The following is a 16510-nucleotide window of genomic DNA, read 5'->3' on the forward strand; positions in this document are numbered from 1 at the left end:
CCTTCTTGCTATCATCACTGAGTGAATGAGTAGCCCAGCACCACGGTACAGTCAGCTTCCAACAAAGGTAAAGGTGGCGACGGCTGAAGGGCCACTGGCTCACAAGCTGAACTGGCCCGGAAGTCATCAGGCCTCCCATGAAGCTGGCATCTGCCCTTTGCAGCTCTGGGTTTCAGGACCCTCAAGCAGCGTTGTCCTTTGTCACAGTGCCACCTAGTGGTACCGTGGAGGTACTACCGGAAACTTCCGGCCGCGCTCAGGTTCAGGGTGACAAGGTGGGAGGGTAGGCAGCAGGTGGGCCTGTGAGTCTTGTCACCCAGCTGCTAGTGACAAACTCCTGGGACTCTGTGGAGGAAGCCGCACCATAGTTCCCCTCGGAAGTAACTGTCCAGCGACCATACTCAACACTTTGGCATCCTCGGACCGAGTCCTCTGAATCAGACCAGAGAGGCATCGCTGCCTTGTACGGATGGAGGAAACAAAGCTCGGTAGCCGCGTAGATAACCCAAGGTCACACAACCGCAGAGACCCGCAGGGAGATACAAATCAGCTTCTCCCACGGTGATGACACTGCGCCCCCCCCCAACAGACGCAGAAGTGGGCGACGCAGCTCCTGTGGGGGATACAGGACAGACAACAGAGGCGGGCGACGCACCTCGACGGCTCGAACGGGGACACCGGACAGACTCGGCCAGCCGCCTTCCACCCGGCGCCCCACGGGTCGGAGCTCGGGCGAGGGAAGGGGCTGGGGGTTGGGGGGAGAGCCGCGGGACCAGAGCAGGAAGCAGGAGTCCAGCGCCGGGAGGCCCTGGGAAACCGGGCGCCGACCACGTGACAGGCGACGCTGGCCACGTGACGGGGAAGCGCCGTCGTGCGCAGTCACGCACGACGCGCGTCGACACGCACGGAAGCGCTTCGGAGCGGCGTGCCCCAGGGCCGCGGGTCACATGTGGAGGGTGACAGGCGCGGGCCGGGGGGCGGGAAAGACGCGCGGATCACGTGCGGGGGGCCGGGGCTCGGAGGTCACGTGAGGCCGGAGGCGGGGCCGCCGCGGAGGGGGAGGGGCGCGCGGCTTCCGGCGGCCGTGGGGTGGGGGGGGTGGGCCGGCGAGCGGAGGGGGCCTGTCCCGGAGGTGGCGGCGGCGCCATCTTGGCGAAGGGGGGATCAGGAAGTGCGGACCGCGGCGGCGGCGGCGGCGGCGGAGCCCGGAGCGGAGGCCGGAGGCTCCCGGCCCGCCGGCCCCGGAGCGGAGCGGAGCGGAGCGGAGGATGCAGCAGCCGCAGCCGCAGGGGCAGCAGCAGCAGCCGGGGCCGGGGCAGCAGCTGGGGGTCCAGGGGGCGGCGCCGGGGGCCGGGGGCGGCCCGGGAGGGGGCCCGGGGCCGGGGCCCTGCCTGAGGCGGGAGCTGAAGCTGCTCGAGTCCATCTTCCACCGCGGCCACGAGCGCTTCCGCATTGCCAGCGCCTGCCTGGACGAGCTGAGCTGCGAGTTCCTGCTGGCTGGAGCAGGAGGGGCCGGGGCCGGGGCTGCGCCCGGACCCCATCTCCCGTCACGGGGGTCGGTGCCGGGGGACCCCGTCCGCATCCACTGCAACATCACGGTGAGGACCTTCTCGCTTGCGCCAACGCTGGGGGTCCCTTATCTGGTGCCTGGAATCACACCACATAGCTCTCGAAGGACTGACTCGGGGGCCGGAGCCCCCTCTTGGTGCTCGGCTCCTTCTCTCCCAGGCTACACTTGTTTCTCCAGCTTGGGGTTCCGTGGTGCAGTCACAGCCTCTGCTGTTGACCCCTGAGAGCGAGGGACACCGGGACATGTGGCCCCTCGACCTACCCCCTCCTAGGAACCCACCCACACCTCGGGTATTATAATTTTGGTTCCTTTGGCTTACTCCTCCACAACTTTACCGTGTCACCTAGAAATGCCCATTTCTTCTCCCCACCCCCAACTCTAATAAGATTCCAGGCCTCTGCTGGAAGCACCTAGCTTGGAATTCAGCCCAGTTCGGCAGTGACCCTTCTCAGCGGGCGATGCTTTCCACTTAGATGGTACCACCTGTGGGTTCCCCTGCCCAGGCATCCTTGGTGCAACCCCTCTCTGCTCTCTGAATTTCACCGAGTGGGGTTTGCCGTTCCTTAACAACACTTTGGATTTCCTCTTATTCCGGTGTGACTAACCTTTAACCCCACTTTTTTGCCTGAGCTGGTAGCCACTTTGCCACTCCCCACCCTATTCCTGTCCACTTGTCCTAGGTAGCTGTTGCCTTTTGTGGTGGTGGTAGCTTGTGTGTGTGTGTGTGTGTGTGTGTGTGTGTGTGTGTGTGTGTGTTGAGCAGTACCAGTGCCATCGCTCCCTAGTAGGCATCACTCCATCCTACCTAGACTAGAGTAGGAGACACCTTATGTGTGTCCTGACTTAGGTTATCTATCCCCTAGTGTCCCGTGAGGAAATTGTTGGGTGTAATTTTGTAACAGCTGGTACCGAGAGATACATTGCAAACATTGGTTGGTAACACCCATTGTAATGGTCTTGTCCCTCCTGGAGCTAGAGAGCTGCTGGGCCGAACCTTTATCCTTTCTGGAAATGGGAGTACCCCGGGGAAAGACAGACTTGTGAATTCTGTGGCTCTTGGAGGCTTCAGTTCATTTCTCATGGTGCGTTCTACCCCTTTCTGCCACCCATGGTTTGGTGAAGAAACTTTGGGAGTGGAGTAGGAATGAGACGCTTGAGTTTTGGTGGGGATGCATCTGTCCAAGCTGAGACTTACCTCACCAAGCTGTGACCACCAGGCGTGCGTGGCTCAGTCAAGTAAAGCTTTTAGCATCTTTGGTACTGTTTTTCCTGCAGCACTGGTTAGAATGTGGCATCGCTAAGATCCCCAGTAGAAGTGGGTAAGGCTCCCTTGGCATGTGTTGAGACATCAAAGATTGGATTTTGCTAAGTGGATTCACTCACGGGTAGGTTTGCTTCCTCCAGCTGCTTCCTTTTTGTTGCCAGAGGCCATCTACTTTCTGTGTCTTTGGGGGTTCTCAGCTGCAGTGCCCATGGCCCCTCTAAAGGACACTTGGCCTAGGCTGGCTGCCGTGCCTAGGGCAGAGGGGGTGTCTCTTCAGGCTCCGTTGGCATGGTGGCTCAGGAATGGTGGGAACGTCAGTGGCGTGGGCTCCGGTCTGCCAGCCCGCGCCTGCACTGTGAGGGAGAGTGTGGCCCAGAAGGCTCTGTTTGGGGGGTGAGGGGGGCAGAGATCTTGCAAGTGCCCTTTTAGTGTTAGCTTTGGATTTGGAGACACAGTTTTATTTTGGTTCGAACTCCCCTGGTGGCTACAAGCCTGCGTTTTTCTCCTCAGTGTTAGGAGGTGATCTCCCTCCTGATTCTGGAGTTTGGAAGCACCAAGGACTCTGGCCTGGGTGTGGGGAGAACTCAGAGTGGTGTCAGGACAGTAGAGCCAGCTTCCTCCACCGTCGCTAGCTTTCCCTGCTGCTTCCTCTGGGAGAGAGAGTGCAGGCGGCTTCCTAGGCATGGTTCTCCAGGCTGCTTCTAGGGAAGCTGAGCTGGTGTTCATGAGTGAGTGTAGGGCCTGGTGGTCGGAAGGAAAGGAAGGCTAAGCAAAAACTGGCTTCTGTCAAAGTTTCTGGTTGTGACCAGTCTCCCTGCTTTCCCCTCAGGAGTCATACCCTGCTGTGCCCCCCATCTGGTCGGTGGAGTCCGATGACCCTAACTTGGCTGCCGTCTTGGAGAGGCTGGTGGACATAAAGAAAGGGAACACTTTGGTGAGGGGGAAGGGGGAGGAGCTGTGCGTTGGGGGCGGGGCTTCAGCCACTAAAGTACCCTAGGAGAGGCAGCTAGATCTGAAAAGTGGGTGGTGCTCTAGGTGGACCTGCTTGAGGCCGACTTTTAATAGAGTTGCTTATTGAAGCCAGAAGAGGCAGGTCCCTGTAGCAGCTCCAGGGTAGGTCCACTAGGGAAAGTCCTTCCTATAACTAAGGGCCGTCCAGTTTACAGAACCAGCCACCATTTTGAGATCTAAGCTGAAAGCGCATCCATGCAGCTGTCCAGATTCCAGTAAGGAAGGTGTATTTGATGTCTCTGTGGTCCCCACCCCAGCTCTTACAGCATCTGAAGAGGATCATCTCTGACCTGTGTAAACTCTACAACCTTCCTCAGCATCCCGATGTGGAAATGCTGGACCAGCCTTTGCCAGCAGAGCAGGTATGCAGTTGAGGGGAGGGCTTTGGGTCTTGTACAGTCATTCCAAAGAGTGCTTGGTAAATACTTGATCATTGAGATGGAACTGCAGTGGCTCTTCCCACCCCCACTGCTCCCAAACACACATGTGATTCTCAGCCTCTTGCGCCTCCTGATGGAAATTTAGCTAAATGGGGCGCCATTCCCTGCTCATTCTCAGGGGCAACATCCTTCATGCTGAGCGGAGGAGAGAATTCTTTTTCTTTGAGGTTTTTTTGTTTTGTTTTTTGTTTTTCTGTCTTGTTTTGGTTCTGGTTTTTCAAGACAAGGTTTCTCTATGTAATAGCTCTAGCTGTCCTAGAACTTGCTCTGTAGACCAGGCTGGCCTCAATCTCACAGAGATCTTCCTGTCTCTGCCTTCCGAAGTGCTGGGATTAAAGGCGTGGTCACCACTGCCCAGCAAGTGGAGAATTCTGAACATTATCTCAGCAGTAGCAGTTGATGGCTATTGGGCCCTTCCTTTGTTTAGAACCAGAGATGCACTGACACTCTAGAGAAGATGAAATGAAAGAGGGTTCTAAGGAACGTTAAGCTGGGATCTGCAGAACAGGTGACAGGAACAGCTGGTCTCCACCCCAGAGGTGGTAGGAAGAGATACTTGGCCGCTGGCAAAGTCACCATCCCGTGGGCTCTCGCTTTCACTCAGGTCTGGCTGGTGAAGAAACTGGCACCTTTATGGGCACTGCCAGGTTCCAGACCTTCAGAGCCGGGGGGTGGGGGGGGGGGTGTAGGTCAGATGTTGTGTTTAGCAGCCCAGTGGGCTCTGGTCTTCATCTTTGCCTCCTCCTCCACTGCAGTGCACGCAGGAAGAAGTGTCTTCAGAAGATGAAGATGAGGAGATGCCTGAGGTAGGCTTACTACTTGAGATGGCATTGTCGTGAAGTGTTTGTCATCAGTTTGGTCATTCGATAAATAGCTTCAGCTTCAAGCTGGGCAAAGAAACATCAATAGAATAAAGACTGACTGGCCTGACGTAAGGAGATCGCCATCTATATCCATTCTTTGAAAACATGTAGGTGCAAATCTGTTTAAAAAGCAAGTAAACACTGGACAAAGTTAATCCCAGATGGCTTTAACATACCCTCGTACCGGGCGGTGGTGGCGCACGCCTTTAATCCCAGCACTCGGGAGGCAGAGGCAGGCGGATTGTTGTGAATTCGAGGCCAGCCTGGTCTACAAAGAGAGTCCAGGACAACCAGGGCTACACAGAGAAACCCTGTCTGAAAACAAACAAACAACAACAAAAAAAAAAACCCCACAACATACCCTCGTTTGCACCCTGATTATGTTAGTTGGAGAATTTTACTTATTCTCATTAAGCTATAGTTTTTCATCTCTAAAATAATAACGTGATACATATTACATGGTTATTTCACATAATAAATAATAAGTGTATTATCTGATAGAATCTTTTAAAATATAGATGCTGTATTTTTCTCATTGTGATATGTGTGGACGTTGTCCCTGCATGAGTGTCTATGCACTGTATATGTGCAGTGCCTGTGGAGACCAGAAGACGGCACCAGATCCCCTGGGACTGGATGCTCGTAAACCACCATGTGGGTGCTGAGAACTAGTTTTCTGGAAGAGCAGCCAGTGTTCTTAACCTCTGAGCCATCTCTCTAGCTCGTGTATATTTTTTGAGACAGTCTTGTGTAAGCCAGGCTGCCCTCACACTCAGGTGTGTAGTCGAGGGGAGCGGAAATTGATCCTCTTGCTGCTACCTCCAAAGTGCTAGAACTACAGACAGCTGCCGCCTTGTCTAGCTAAGGTAGAATGTAAAGATGTACATTGTGCCTAATGGCCAAGTAGAACTTAGTCTTATTTCTGTGAGATCTCCTTTGGCTGGGCATGAAAATCAGTTCACTAGGCCTCAGCTTTTCTGATAAGTGAATATGTAATAAAGTAAGCTGGTGTGTGTTGCCCCTAGTATAAAACTTGACAGGGTATCTTAGGGTAAGGTGTCTCTAGCTTTGGACCCAGATTCTGTAACTTTGTACTGATCTTCAGACCCACAGTGGGTGGATGATCCATGGAACCTAGTGCTTCCTGGCAGCGTTCAGCCCTCTGCCACACCCACAGCACCTGACTGTGGCGCTGACGCCACCTCAGTGTGGCCTCTGCTTGGTGAGCTGCTAGCATCGTGAATAAGGAGCTAATTGTGTTGTCAGGTTCTACCATCTCCTGCATTGGGACACCTCATTTCCATCTTGGTAATGAGTATTTTGGGGGACCTAATTCAGGTCCTGCTCTTCTAGGGAGAGAATAAGAGATTATGTTCTCGTTTTCTTTTTCTTTCTCTCTCTCTCTCTTTTTTTTTTTTTTTTTTTTTTTTACATTTTTCAAAAGTGCTGTGTGTTGTAAGTCAGGACAGCTTGGAGGAGTCAGTTCTACCCACCATGTTCCAGGGATTGAACACAAGCTACCAGGCTTTACAGCAAGCCCCTCTGTGCCTGAGCCACCTCGCTGCCTCATGTTTGTCTTTAGGTCTAGGGTCCTCAAGACTCCTGGGTGAGAGGCTAGCCCAGTAAACAAGCTTGTAGTCACCACTGCAGGCCAAAGCCATTCATCTAGGAATGGGGAAGTTTGCTGCTGCTAAAGGAACTTTAGAGACAGTGGGAGCAGGTTTCCCTGGGGATAAGAAGAGAGTCCCTTTCTCGATCCTCTTTGCAGCTCTGCTGCTGCGGTTTGAGACTTGAGAAAGAGAAGAAAATTGCCTTGGGAGGCCAGATGTGTTGACACACACCTATAGCTGGTACTCAGGAAGCTAGTGAGTTTCACGACAGCAAGGGCTACATAGCAGGACTGTATTCAAAATAAAACCCAGGTGCACACCTGTCTTTCCACACTTGACGGGTAGAAGCAGGCGGTCAGGGGTTATCCTCCCTATAATGAGTAGAAGGACAGTCTAGGCTATATGAGACTCTGTCTCAAAAAACTAAAACCAACCTTGCCTTGGCCTTTAGACTACAGAGGGAATGAGGCTGAGCCATCTTCTAGAACTGGGAAATACATTGTTCAGAACGCCATGGGCGGGGGGCAGCGGGCCGTGGTGGGGATCCGGGATGCGTGAGACTGAGATAGGGATAGTGTATCCACCTTTGTGGTGTTGTTCCTTTTGCACCCCCATACCTACTCAGGATACAGAAGACCTAGATCACTATGAAATGAAAGAGGAGGAGCCAGCAGAGGGCAAGAAATCTGAAGATGATGGCATCGGAAAAGAAAACCTGGCCATCCTAGAGAAAATTAAAAAGAACCAGAGGCAAGATTACTTAAATGTACGTGCCTTGTAGAGAGGCAGGGCAAAGGGTTGGTGGGTATGGCTGGGGAGTGGCAGGCCACTGCCTATCAGGTGTGCAGAGCCGTCCCTTTTGTTGGGTCTGCCTGAGCCTTCCCCTAGTCCAGAGTGCTTTAAAGTCCCCCACCAGACCAAGGAGTGATTGGTTGTATTTTGCCTCCTTTACAGGGTGCAGTGTCTGGCTCGGTGCAGGCCACTGACCGGCTGATGAAGGAGCTCAGGGATATATACCGATCACAGAGTTTCAAAGGCGGTGAGTTTGCACAGAGGCTGCACAGGAGTTCCTCAAAAAGGACATGGTGTGGGTAAAAGCACTTGCCGCCGAGTTTCAGGACCTGAGTCCAGGCTCCATGACAGAACCTCTGCTTGCATGGGTAGCACATGCAGTAAGCAAATTAATGTAATTATTTTTTTAACTGTTACAGTATGATGCTGGCAAGGAGCCCTGAGAATTCTTAGATCACACAAATGCCTGTAAACTCTTCAGATTTGATTGGAACTCTTCAAGGCATGGGCTGGTGCATAGCCAGGGACACACCTCTGGACCCTTGGAGCTTTTTTGTTTTGCTTTGGTTTGGTTTGGTTTTGGGTTTTGGTTTTCAAGATAGGTAGCCCTGGCTGCGTGGAACTCACTTTGTAGACCTTGAACTCCAAAATCTACCTGCCTCTGCCTCCTGAGCTTTGAGATTAAAGGTGTGCACCATCACCCGGCTTGAGCCTTCTTCCTAGGGAGAGGAAGGGAACCACCCCTGGTCCAGACAAATCTTCTGGTGCTGATGAATCTTCTCCTTCCAGGAAACTATGCAGTCGAACTCGTGAATGACAGTCTCTATGACTGGAACGTCAAACTCCTCAAGTGAGTGGCAACTGTGGGAGGAGAAAGGGTGAGGGAGCCAAATGAGTGGAGTGACTGGTGGCACTGAGGGGCAGCCCTGTCCCATTCAGTGTGTTGGTTTTGGGTCCCAGGAGCAGGTGTGGGCAGGGGGTCCCTTAGGAGGCTGCTCAGTCAGGACCCAGCAGTCTGAGCCCAGATTCATTGCTCTGTAGAGTTGACCAGGACAGCGCTCTGCACAATGATCTTCAGATCCTAAAGGAGAAGGAAGGGGCAGACTTCATCCTGCTTAACTTCTCCTTTAAAGTAAGATGGCGCAGCTCTTCCCAGCACTCCCTCTGCCTTGAGTCTTGTGAGGATGCAGGCCTCCTTCTCTGACTGTTCTCTGCCTCTCTCTCTCTCAGGATAACTTCCCCTTTGACCCACCGTTCGTCAGGGTTGTGTCTCCAGTCCTCTCTGGAGGGTGAGTGGCCGGGCAAAGGGAATAGGCCATTTCTGATGCAGCATGTGAGGAAGGGACTGGGCCTCTGGCCGGGCACGGCTGACTAACCCTTCTTGTGCAGGTACGTTCTGGGCGGAGGTGCCATCTGCATGGAGCTACTCACCAAGCAGGTGAGCCTGTTTCCCTCTTGCCCATTGGCCTGGGTAGGACTGACTGAGCGTTAGCTCTGTTGGTTACTGAGGTGGAGACAAACGATAGCCATAGTGTGGCCCTTTCACTGCACTAGGCCTAGCCTGTCCCCAGTGACCTCAGCGGGCAGGGGATGACTGTACTGCGAGTAAAGGGACCCTTCTGTAAAGGCAGCCTCTTGCCCAGAAAGGTGCTGAAGGTGTCTCAGGAGCTGTGTCCTGACTTCCTGCTTTGTCCCTGCCATGCCCCAGGGCTGGAGCAGTGCCTACTCCATAGAGTCCGTGATCATGCAGATCAGCGCCACGCTGGTGAAGGGGAAGGCACGGGTGCAGTTTGGAGCCAACAAAGTAAGGGCCCTGGGGCTAGGGGGAGCCAAGTACAGTTTGGGCCTCCAGCTGACTAAAGCTGCTTTTTAGGGACAGAAGGGATAAGGCCCTTGCAATGGAGGGAGGGCATTGGCCTCAGGGACATCCTCTGATGTTCGGATGGAACAAGTCTGGAAAGGGAAGCTACGTGTGGTTTTGTCCCCAAGGCCTTCCCAGGGAGAGGTGCTTGGTGCTGGAAACTGGGACTCTCACGCCCCTGGATGACAGCCTGCAAGTGAGGGGCAGTAGGCTATATCTAGCCATGACCTGATCTGGCTTTCTCTCCCCAGTCCCAGTACAGTCTGACAAGAGCACAGCAGTCCTACAAGTCTTTGGTGCAGATCCATGAAAAAAACGGTGAGACTGGAGCACGGCCTGCTCAGGGCCCGGGCCCCACTCCAGCCAAGTACAGGAGACCTTTTTGGTTTCTGAGCCTTACTGTCCATGATCAGCATCCGCCCAGGTCTCCACAATCTGCAGGTGGCTAATGTCACCTTTCTTCCCAAGAAGCAACCAGTGGTGGGGTTGAAGGTGGGCTGGGTATTGTCCTTTTCTGTCACCCTTTGCAAAGCTCATCTAATTCCTGTTACTTGTGGGTGGGCTCACCCTTCTCCCGGCCTCAGAATAACTCCAGGTAAGCAGCCTCAGCTCTGTGTGCCCGCGTCGCCATTCCTAGCATCTGCTCTCCTGGAACGATGCCGGTGTCCCCAGGGATTGCTGTGGGCAGAGTTGGCCTGGGCCTGCCCCTCACTCTGCTGGTTTGTGCTTCTTTGTTTTCATCCAGGCTGGTACACACCCCCGAAGGAAGATGGCTAACCCTGGAGCTTCCCCCTCCTCCCCAGGCACCACTGGACCAATTACCTTTGAATGCTGTATTTGGATCTCACGCTGCCTCTGGTTCCCTCCCTCATTTTTCCTGGACGTGATAGCTCTGCCTATTGCAGGACAATGATGGCTATTCTAAACGCTAAGGAAAAACAACACACAACACACACTGAACTGTCTCCAGTGCTCAAGACTGACTACAGACCAGCCTCCTTGCTGGGACCCTTGCTAGCAGGCATTCTTCTAAAGAAACTCAAGCCTCCTTATACTGCTGGAAACTCAGCTCTGCTCCAGACTAGAGCCTCCTTACCTATGCTATGGGTTTTTAATTTATTTTCTCTTATTTCATGTACACTGCTTTTTTTGGTTACAGTGTATGATGGATGTGTATGAAAAAAATGTATCTTTGGGAAAACAATTACAGTTTGTTAATTTGAAGATGCTGGTCTTGACTCATCTTTATTTTTATTCCCACATCCCCTGACTGCCGGGTGGTGGGGGAGGGTGCCAGGCCCACCATGCTTTGGTAGTGAGGAGAAGCTGCAGGGAGGCTGTGCTTTGCTGCTAGCATGAGACAAATGCCTAGCTGAAGCTCTTGCCTCATCTGACCCTAGATCACACTGAAGGCCTCTAGAGTGGCCAGCACCTGCTCCTTGGAAGGCCGGCCTGCTGAGCTATTGTGCAGAGGCCCAAAACCATCCTGATTACTACTACTAGTTGGTACTAATCTCCATTTTGAAATTTCCAAGAAAAAGATGAGACTCGAGTAGCTGCTTTATAACCTCCTTTTAAGTTGAGTTGGGTGGGGCCCTGGCCCTGCATGCATGAGGTTCTCTAATCCCAGCAACATGCTGAGTGGCTGTAACTCACTGATCCCCGCCTTGCTGTCTGCTCTGTCACCTCTCCTCTGCCTCATTGGGTTACCTAAGGAAAGACCTGAACTCTGGATTCTTTCTAGCCATTCCCAAGGTGCGGGCCTACTGGAAACAACAGTAGCTCACTGTGGTTGTGTTGCGTAGTGGGTCCTCAGCTCAGCCCCAGGAACTGCACGGCAGGGGCCAGAGCCAGTGGTGGCCCTGCACACAGCACGCAGAGCCTGCATCTCCCTGTCTGAGCTCGCTGTGGGACCATCCGCCTACAGACTGGAGGAAGACCAAAGTGACAAGGCAAAGGACAGCTAAGCAAGGTTCCGGGGCTCAGAAAGACCAGCCCTGGGACAGTTGCCTGCGGTGTTCTGTAATGCTTCTGAGATAGGCATTTTAATTTGGCCATCCTCTCCGCACCCCATTTCCTTTAGGGACTTGAATGTCTTGCTGCTTAGGTGGGTGGAGAGTTCACCAGTCCTTGATGCTGCTCTAATTCTGCCTCCACCCACCAGACTAGGGGTGCTGATATATGGTGAGACAGAGGACACAAGGGGACGTGTCATCCCATAGAACTGAAATCTGTCTCCTAGCCTGTGTGGCTTCCTTCTGAACTTAACACCAGCCCTGGCTGGCATGTAGATTGTGTTTTTAGTAATGTGTACCGTGAACTGTCCTCTGTATAATGTATTTTGTAATGTATTTTTCTCATCTACCAAAGGATGAATCAAATAAAGTTATTTAAATAGTTTGGCTCTAATAAACTTATTTAAAGAAATAATGGGTTCACGTCTACTTGACATGAAGGAAAATGCCAGGTTCTGTGACCTGTAACACCAACTCTTGACAGTCCTCCATTTCTCTTAAACTTTTTATGACAAAATTTTTCAGCTTAAGCTTCTTTGCATTTAAAACTTGAGGCCATAGGCAGGTGCAATGCTGCATGCCTGTAATCCCAGCACTTGGGGAGGCAGAGGCAGGCGGATCTCTGTGAGTTTGAGGCCAGCCTGGTCTACAAAGCGAGTCTAGGACAGCCAAGGCTACACAGAAAAACCCTGTCTTGAAGGGGGGGTTAAAAAAAAAAAAAGGCCGTATCACAAAGTGCAGATTTCTTCTTTGCAGTAGGGGGAGCAAGGATTGTGTATCCACGACCCAGGTCAGGCTGCCTGGCTTAAGGCCACAGCCTAGAAGCCGGCTGCATCTGGGAAGGCTCACAGCTGCTTTGTGCCACAGTTCAGAAGGTAGCATAGGGCAGTAGGCAGTGGCCAGGGGAAAGTACCAGTGGCCCCAAACGTGTGAGACGTGACAAAGTTTATTTGCTAGGGTGATTGCTCATTGTACATGCAAAAGCCTCTTCCAACCTCCGTGAGTCCACCCTAGCACACACAGAAGAGGGGAAGCTGCCTGGCTTCTAACCTAATGGAAGCTTACTATTTTCAGTTCAAATGTCTATGCCAGCTTAGGAGACTAAAGACACCTGACAAACAAGACTTCACCATTCGGAAAGATGAGCTGAAATAAAGGCAAAGTGAAAAGCACGCTGAGGCCCCAGAATGCATGGCACTCAGGACAGCACAGACAGGCGCACGGTGTGCTGGGTGCGTCCCATCAAAACTCCTCACACTTGAGGGTGTATGACTAGAAGAAAAAGAAAGCCAATGAGATGGCAGGGTGCCCCGACCCCAGCCAGTCCCCCCCAACTCCCTGGCTATGTGCAGCTTGTTTCATCTAAGAGGATTCCAGGGAGACCCACAAAATCCTGGCGGGGGCTGGGAAGAGTTGGACAGGCAGCTCAGAAGAACGAGTGATTTCCCCTGGGGATTTAATGGACACCTGGTGTGAATTCAGAAATCTCTGCAAAACAGAACACCACAAGACTTAGGGCAGGTGGTGGCAGAGGAGGGTAGCAGAAGGCGGAGGCCACGGGGAGCCCACTCTGGCAGCAGACCAGCTCCCCAACAAGTTTCCGCTAGCTCCTGCAAACTCCCTGCTCTGGGATGAAGATGCTGAGAGCTGGAGCAGTCGGAAATGGGGTGGGGGGCAAGGTAGGAGCGTGTTATGAAAAGAGGCAGCCCTGTTGTTACTGTTCAAACAATTACAGGGGCCTGGGCTGTGTTCTCTAATGAGAAGAAATTCTGCCAGGGATAAAATGACATTTTTTTTTTTTTAAACCATGGTAAGCAAGCACTTACATGCTGAAAGAAAAGGGGGAACCAGACAGAAGTTCATCTTTCTCCAGAACTCAGCTCTGCCCTCCTAGCGTGGCCTCTTAAACTCTGGGGCTATTAGTAAGAGTGAGAGTAGTTCTGATCCCTCCCCCATGATGCTGTTTTTTTCATGCTGTGAAATACCAGGAAGGTCCTTTCACTTTTACCCACAAAAGAAGGAAAGCTATCCCCTGGGGTAGCGTTCTCAGTCTATTGAAGAAGCAAGCACACAGCCGAGCTGTCCTGGCAGCCGCTCTCTGGAGCAGGAGACTCCCTTCTGGGCCAGCTTCCAATACCCAGAACCAAGAGACCCAGGTCAAGAGACCTGGGCTGTTCCTCCCCAGGCAAGGCAGCAGGGCTCTTTTCATGTAATGTCTCATGGTGCCCTCTGGGTGGAGCTCCCTGACCACTGGGCACAAGGTTGCCAGCCTCCCCGTAGGCTGAGGCCAGTATCTTGGGAAGCACTTTTCCACCCAGGGAGAGGGCTGTGTTTACTTCAACTGCCCCCAGTTGAGAAGGGACAGGGCAAGGAGCAGGGTGTGTGTGGGAGGTTGGGGTGTGTGTGTGTGTGGTGGGGGTGTTGGGAGTTCTGCGCATCTGGATCTAAAGAAACAGCTTGACAACCCCACCCCCATCCCCCAAGTCCAGGGCCCACCCTCCACATTCACTCCCAAACTTTCATTTTCTTCTACAGCAGAATCCGATGCCAAAGAAATTGTAAACAAAGCTGAAATAGCTGTCGTTTTGGGGGTGGAAGCAGAGACGGGAGGTCCCCATTACACTACCAAGAACTCAGCAGTAGCTGCTATGCCTCAGCGACACCGCTGCTCCAGAAACAGGAATGAGAACCATTGTTTAAGAGAGCACTCTACCTGCCCAGCTGCTGCTAAGGTGAGGGGTGGGCAGAGCCAGAGGCGGAAGGGAACCGCCCAGTCCAGTCCAGGAGGCTCCAGATGGTGGCACCTCCTGTCCCTGCTCCTCAGGACAGAGTGGAGGAACTGACCTTCCTCCCAACATAAATGGCTGAGATAGAGGTGGGGTGGTCCAGAAGTCAGTCACCATTGTCTTGGCTGTGCAGGGATGGTAGTCAACTGCCCAGCGAACAAGACCATAGCCCAGCAGTCTGCTTTATGCAGTACCCAGCCCTTGGCCAGCAGGAAGGCAGGAGAGAGGCAGGTTATGCCACTTGGGCCTATGCACGACAGCTTTCAGTGAGGGGATGGAACCCTAAGGAGCACAACACTGTTGTTTCCCACATCGACCCTCAGCCATGCACATCCCTGAGGTACAAGTGGGGTCGGTGGCCCCCCTGGGCTCTGGTACCTTTTTCATAGAGTGAACATAGTGATTGGGGCCCAGTCAGTGTTGGAGATCCAGAACTACCATTGTGTGGTGCTTGCTTTGAGCCTTGTTTTCTCCAGGGAAGCTTTGGGTTCCCCTGTGGAAGCTGAATAGGACTCCTATAACAGGGCACGTGCAGGGACAGACGATGTGCCGTGCAGGTCTGGCCCGCTGCATTCCCGCTACCTACAGATGCTCTGCCAGGTTCTATGCAGCACCCTGGCTGAAGCAGAGGACCCGCAACCCTTTCTGGGTGGCTCAGCCCCACGCCTTGGGCTTCTACTTAGGCAACAACAGTGTCACTTGGAACAGGTGTGTCCCCAAACATGAGGGCAATGTGGGGGGGGGGGTCAGGGGGGCCGGTAGCAGTCATCCCTTTTTCTTCCTTGCTTCTTTGGATCCCACAGAGACCCCAGCTTTGAGCTAGCCACTTCAGGTCCCTTAGAAGTAGCCTCAAGATGGAGCCAGGAGCCAGGAGAGTCGGCTACTAGGGCAGCTGCCCCAGGCATTGGCCTGTACTAACCTCTCCAGGCTTTGGACCAAGACAAAGACCCAAAAAAACCACCATACCTGATAGAGGAAAGGAGGCCCTGGGCCCAGGAGAAACCCTGAAAGGGGAAGAACCCAGCAAACAGATACGTCATGATGTCTCTTTAAGGAAGAAGTTCTTCCTTAAGGTGAGTTTTGAACTTGCTGCAAAGACTGGGACTTTCTGACTGACTCACATGAAAATTGCCAGAAACACAGGACACTTACGCTTAAGGTCTCACAACAACTCCTCCCTCAACTCCTGGTCCTGGGTTCTCCAGCCCTCTGCCACTCGAGTTCCCAGGGCCTGCCTAGGTCCCGAACCGTTAGTGAGATAAACCTGCTTCTTCAAAGACAAAGACAAAGCACTGGTCCTAAGATGCCTGCCACACACTCTTCTGGCTTCCCCGAGGTTAGGAATGGTGTCAATAGTTTAAAAAAAAATTATGTGTGTGTGTGTGTGTGTGTGTGTGTGTGTGTGTGTGTGTGTATTTGTGTGTGTTATGTGTGTGTTATATGTATATGTGTGTGTGATATGTGTGTGTGTGTGTGTGTGTGTGTGTGTGTGTGTGTGTAATTTTTACAGCTGGGCATGGTGATCAGGAATCCAGAGTTGGGGCTGCTGTCTCGGGCTCTCACAGTACACAGATGGGAAACAGGCCGGCTGCAGGAGTTGCTGAAAACTTCATCCTGCCCAACACTACTACCCTGCCCTACCCTCTGGGTAGAATGAAGCTTGCCCTCACTATTTGACTTGGCAACCCTTCTACCTGTGCTCTCGTTCCATGGGAACCTCCAAGGCCGCCTGCTTCCTTACTTGAGGGGTGTGGGGGCCAGGGCACTCTATAACTGTGTTGTAGGAGTGCAGTCCCCCTCACATGGCCTCAGCCTGCCCTCCAATGGCACCTTGGATGGGCTGAGAAGACACAGCCTTCCTCTTGCTGGCCCCCCCACATCCTCATGTGGATTAGGAAGGTGCCCCAGGGGAAGGAAATGGGAACAGGGACATGTCTATACCCTTCAACAGGAAACAACGCTAAAAAAGAGGCTGCTGAGGAGGTCGTGGCCCGAGTGGGCTGAGAGAAGTAGGGAAGCTGTGTGAGCACGCTCAGGATCTCATTTGTGGTCTGGGTAATCTACAAAGCCTGGAGGTGGGGGCGGGGCGGGGGCAGCAGCGCCATCTAGCGGCAGCAGTGTCTGTGCTACTGGCTTGTGTGGCTTAGAGGCAGAGCAACCTCTCCTTCCTCTCAGAATCCCAGAACAGGTCAAAATGATGCACAGAAAGAGAGAAGAAGGAGAGCCAGGGAGGCTGACTCACATGTGAGTCCTCACAAGCCCTCCACAGGCAAAGCAGAGGTTAGCCAGGGCTGCCTG

General features: G+C 53.1%; 1 protein-coding gene across 1 annotated transcript; it reads left to right on the plus strand.

Annotated features, from left to right (window-relative positions):
- The first annotated feature begins 1097 nt into the window (after positions 1 to 1097).
- UBE2Q1 (ubiquitin conjugating enzyme E2 Q1) lies at positions 1098 to 10635 on the plus strand. The gene is made up of 13 exons (XM_084769826.1): positions 1098 to 1598; positions 3664 to 3768; positions 4103 to 4207; positions 5041 to 5091; positions 7384 to 7524; positions 7713 to 7797; positions 8340 to 8400; positions 8592 to 8682; positions 8781 to 8839; positions 8940 to 8988; positions 9259 to 9354; positions 9663 to 9729; positions 10157 to 10635. Exons 1-13 carry the CDS (start codon positions 1269 to 1271, stop codon positions 10186 to 10188), a joined length of 1272 nt encoding a protein of 423 aa, XP_084625952.1. The 5' UTR covers positions 1098 to 1268; the 3' UTR covers positions 10189 to 10635.
- The last annotated feature ends 5875 nt before the right edge of the window (positions 10636 to 16510 follow it).

Source organism: Acomys minous (assembly GCF_964271855.1).
Source record: "Acomys minous genome assembly, chromosome: 19".
Lineage (NCBI taxonomy): Eukaryota > Metazoa > Chordata > Mammalia > Rodentia > Muridae > Acomys > Acomys minous.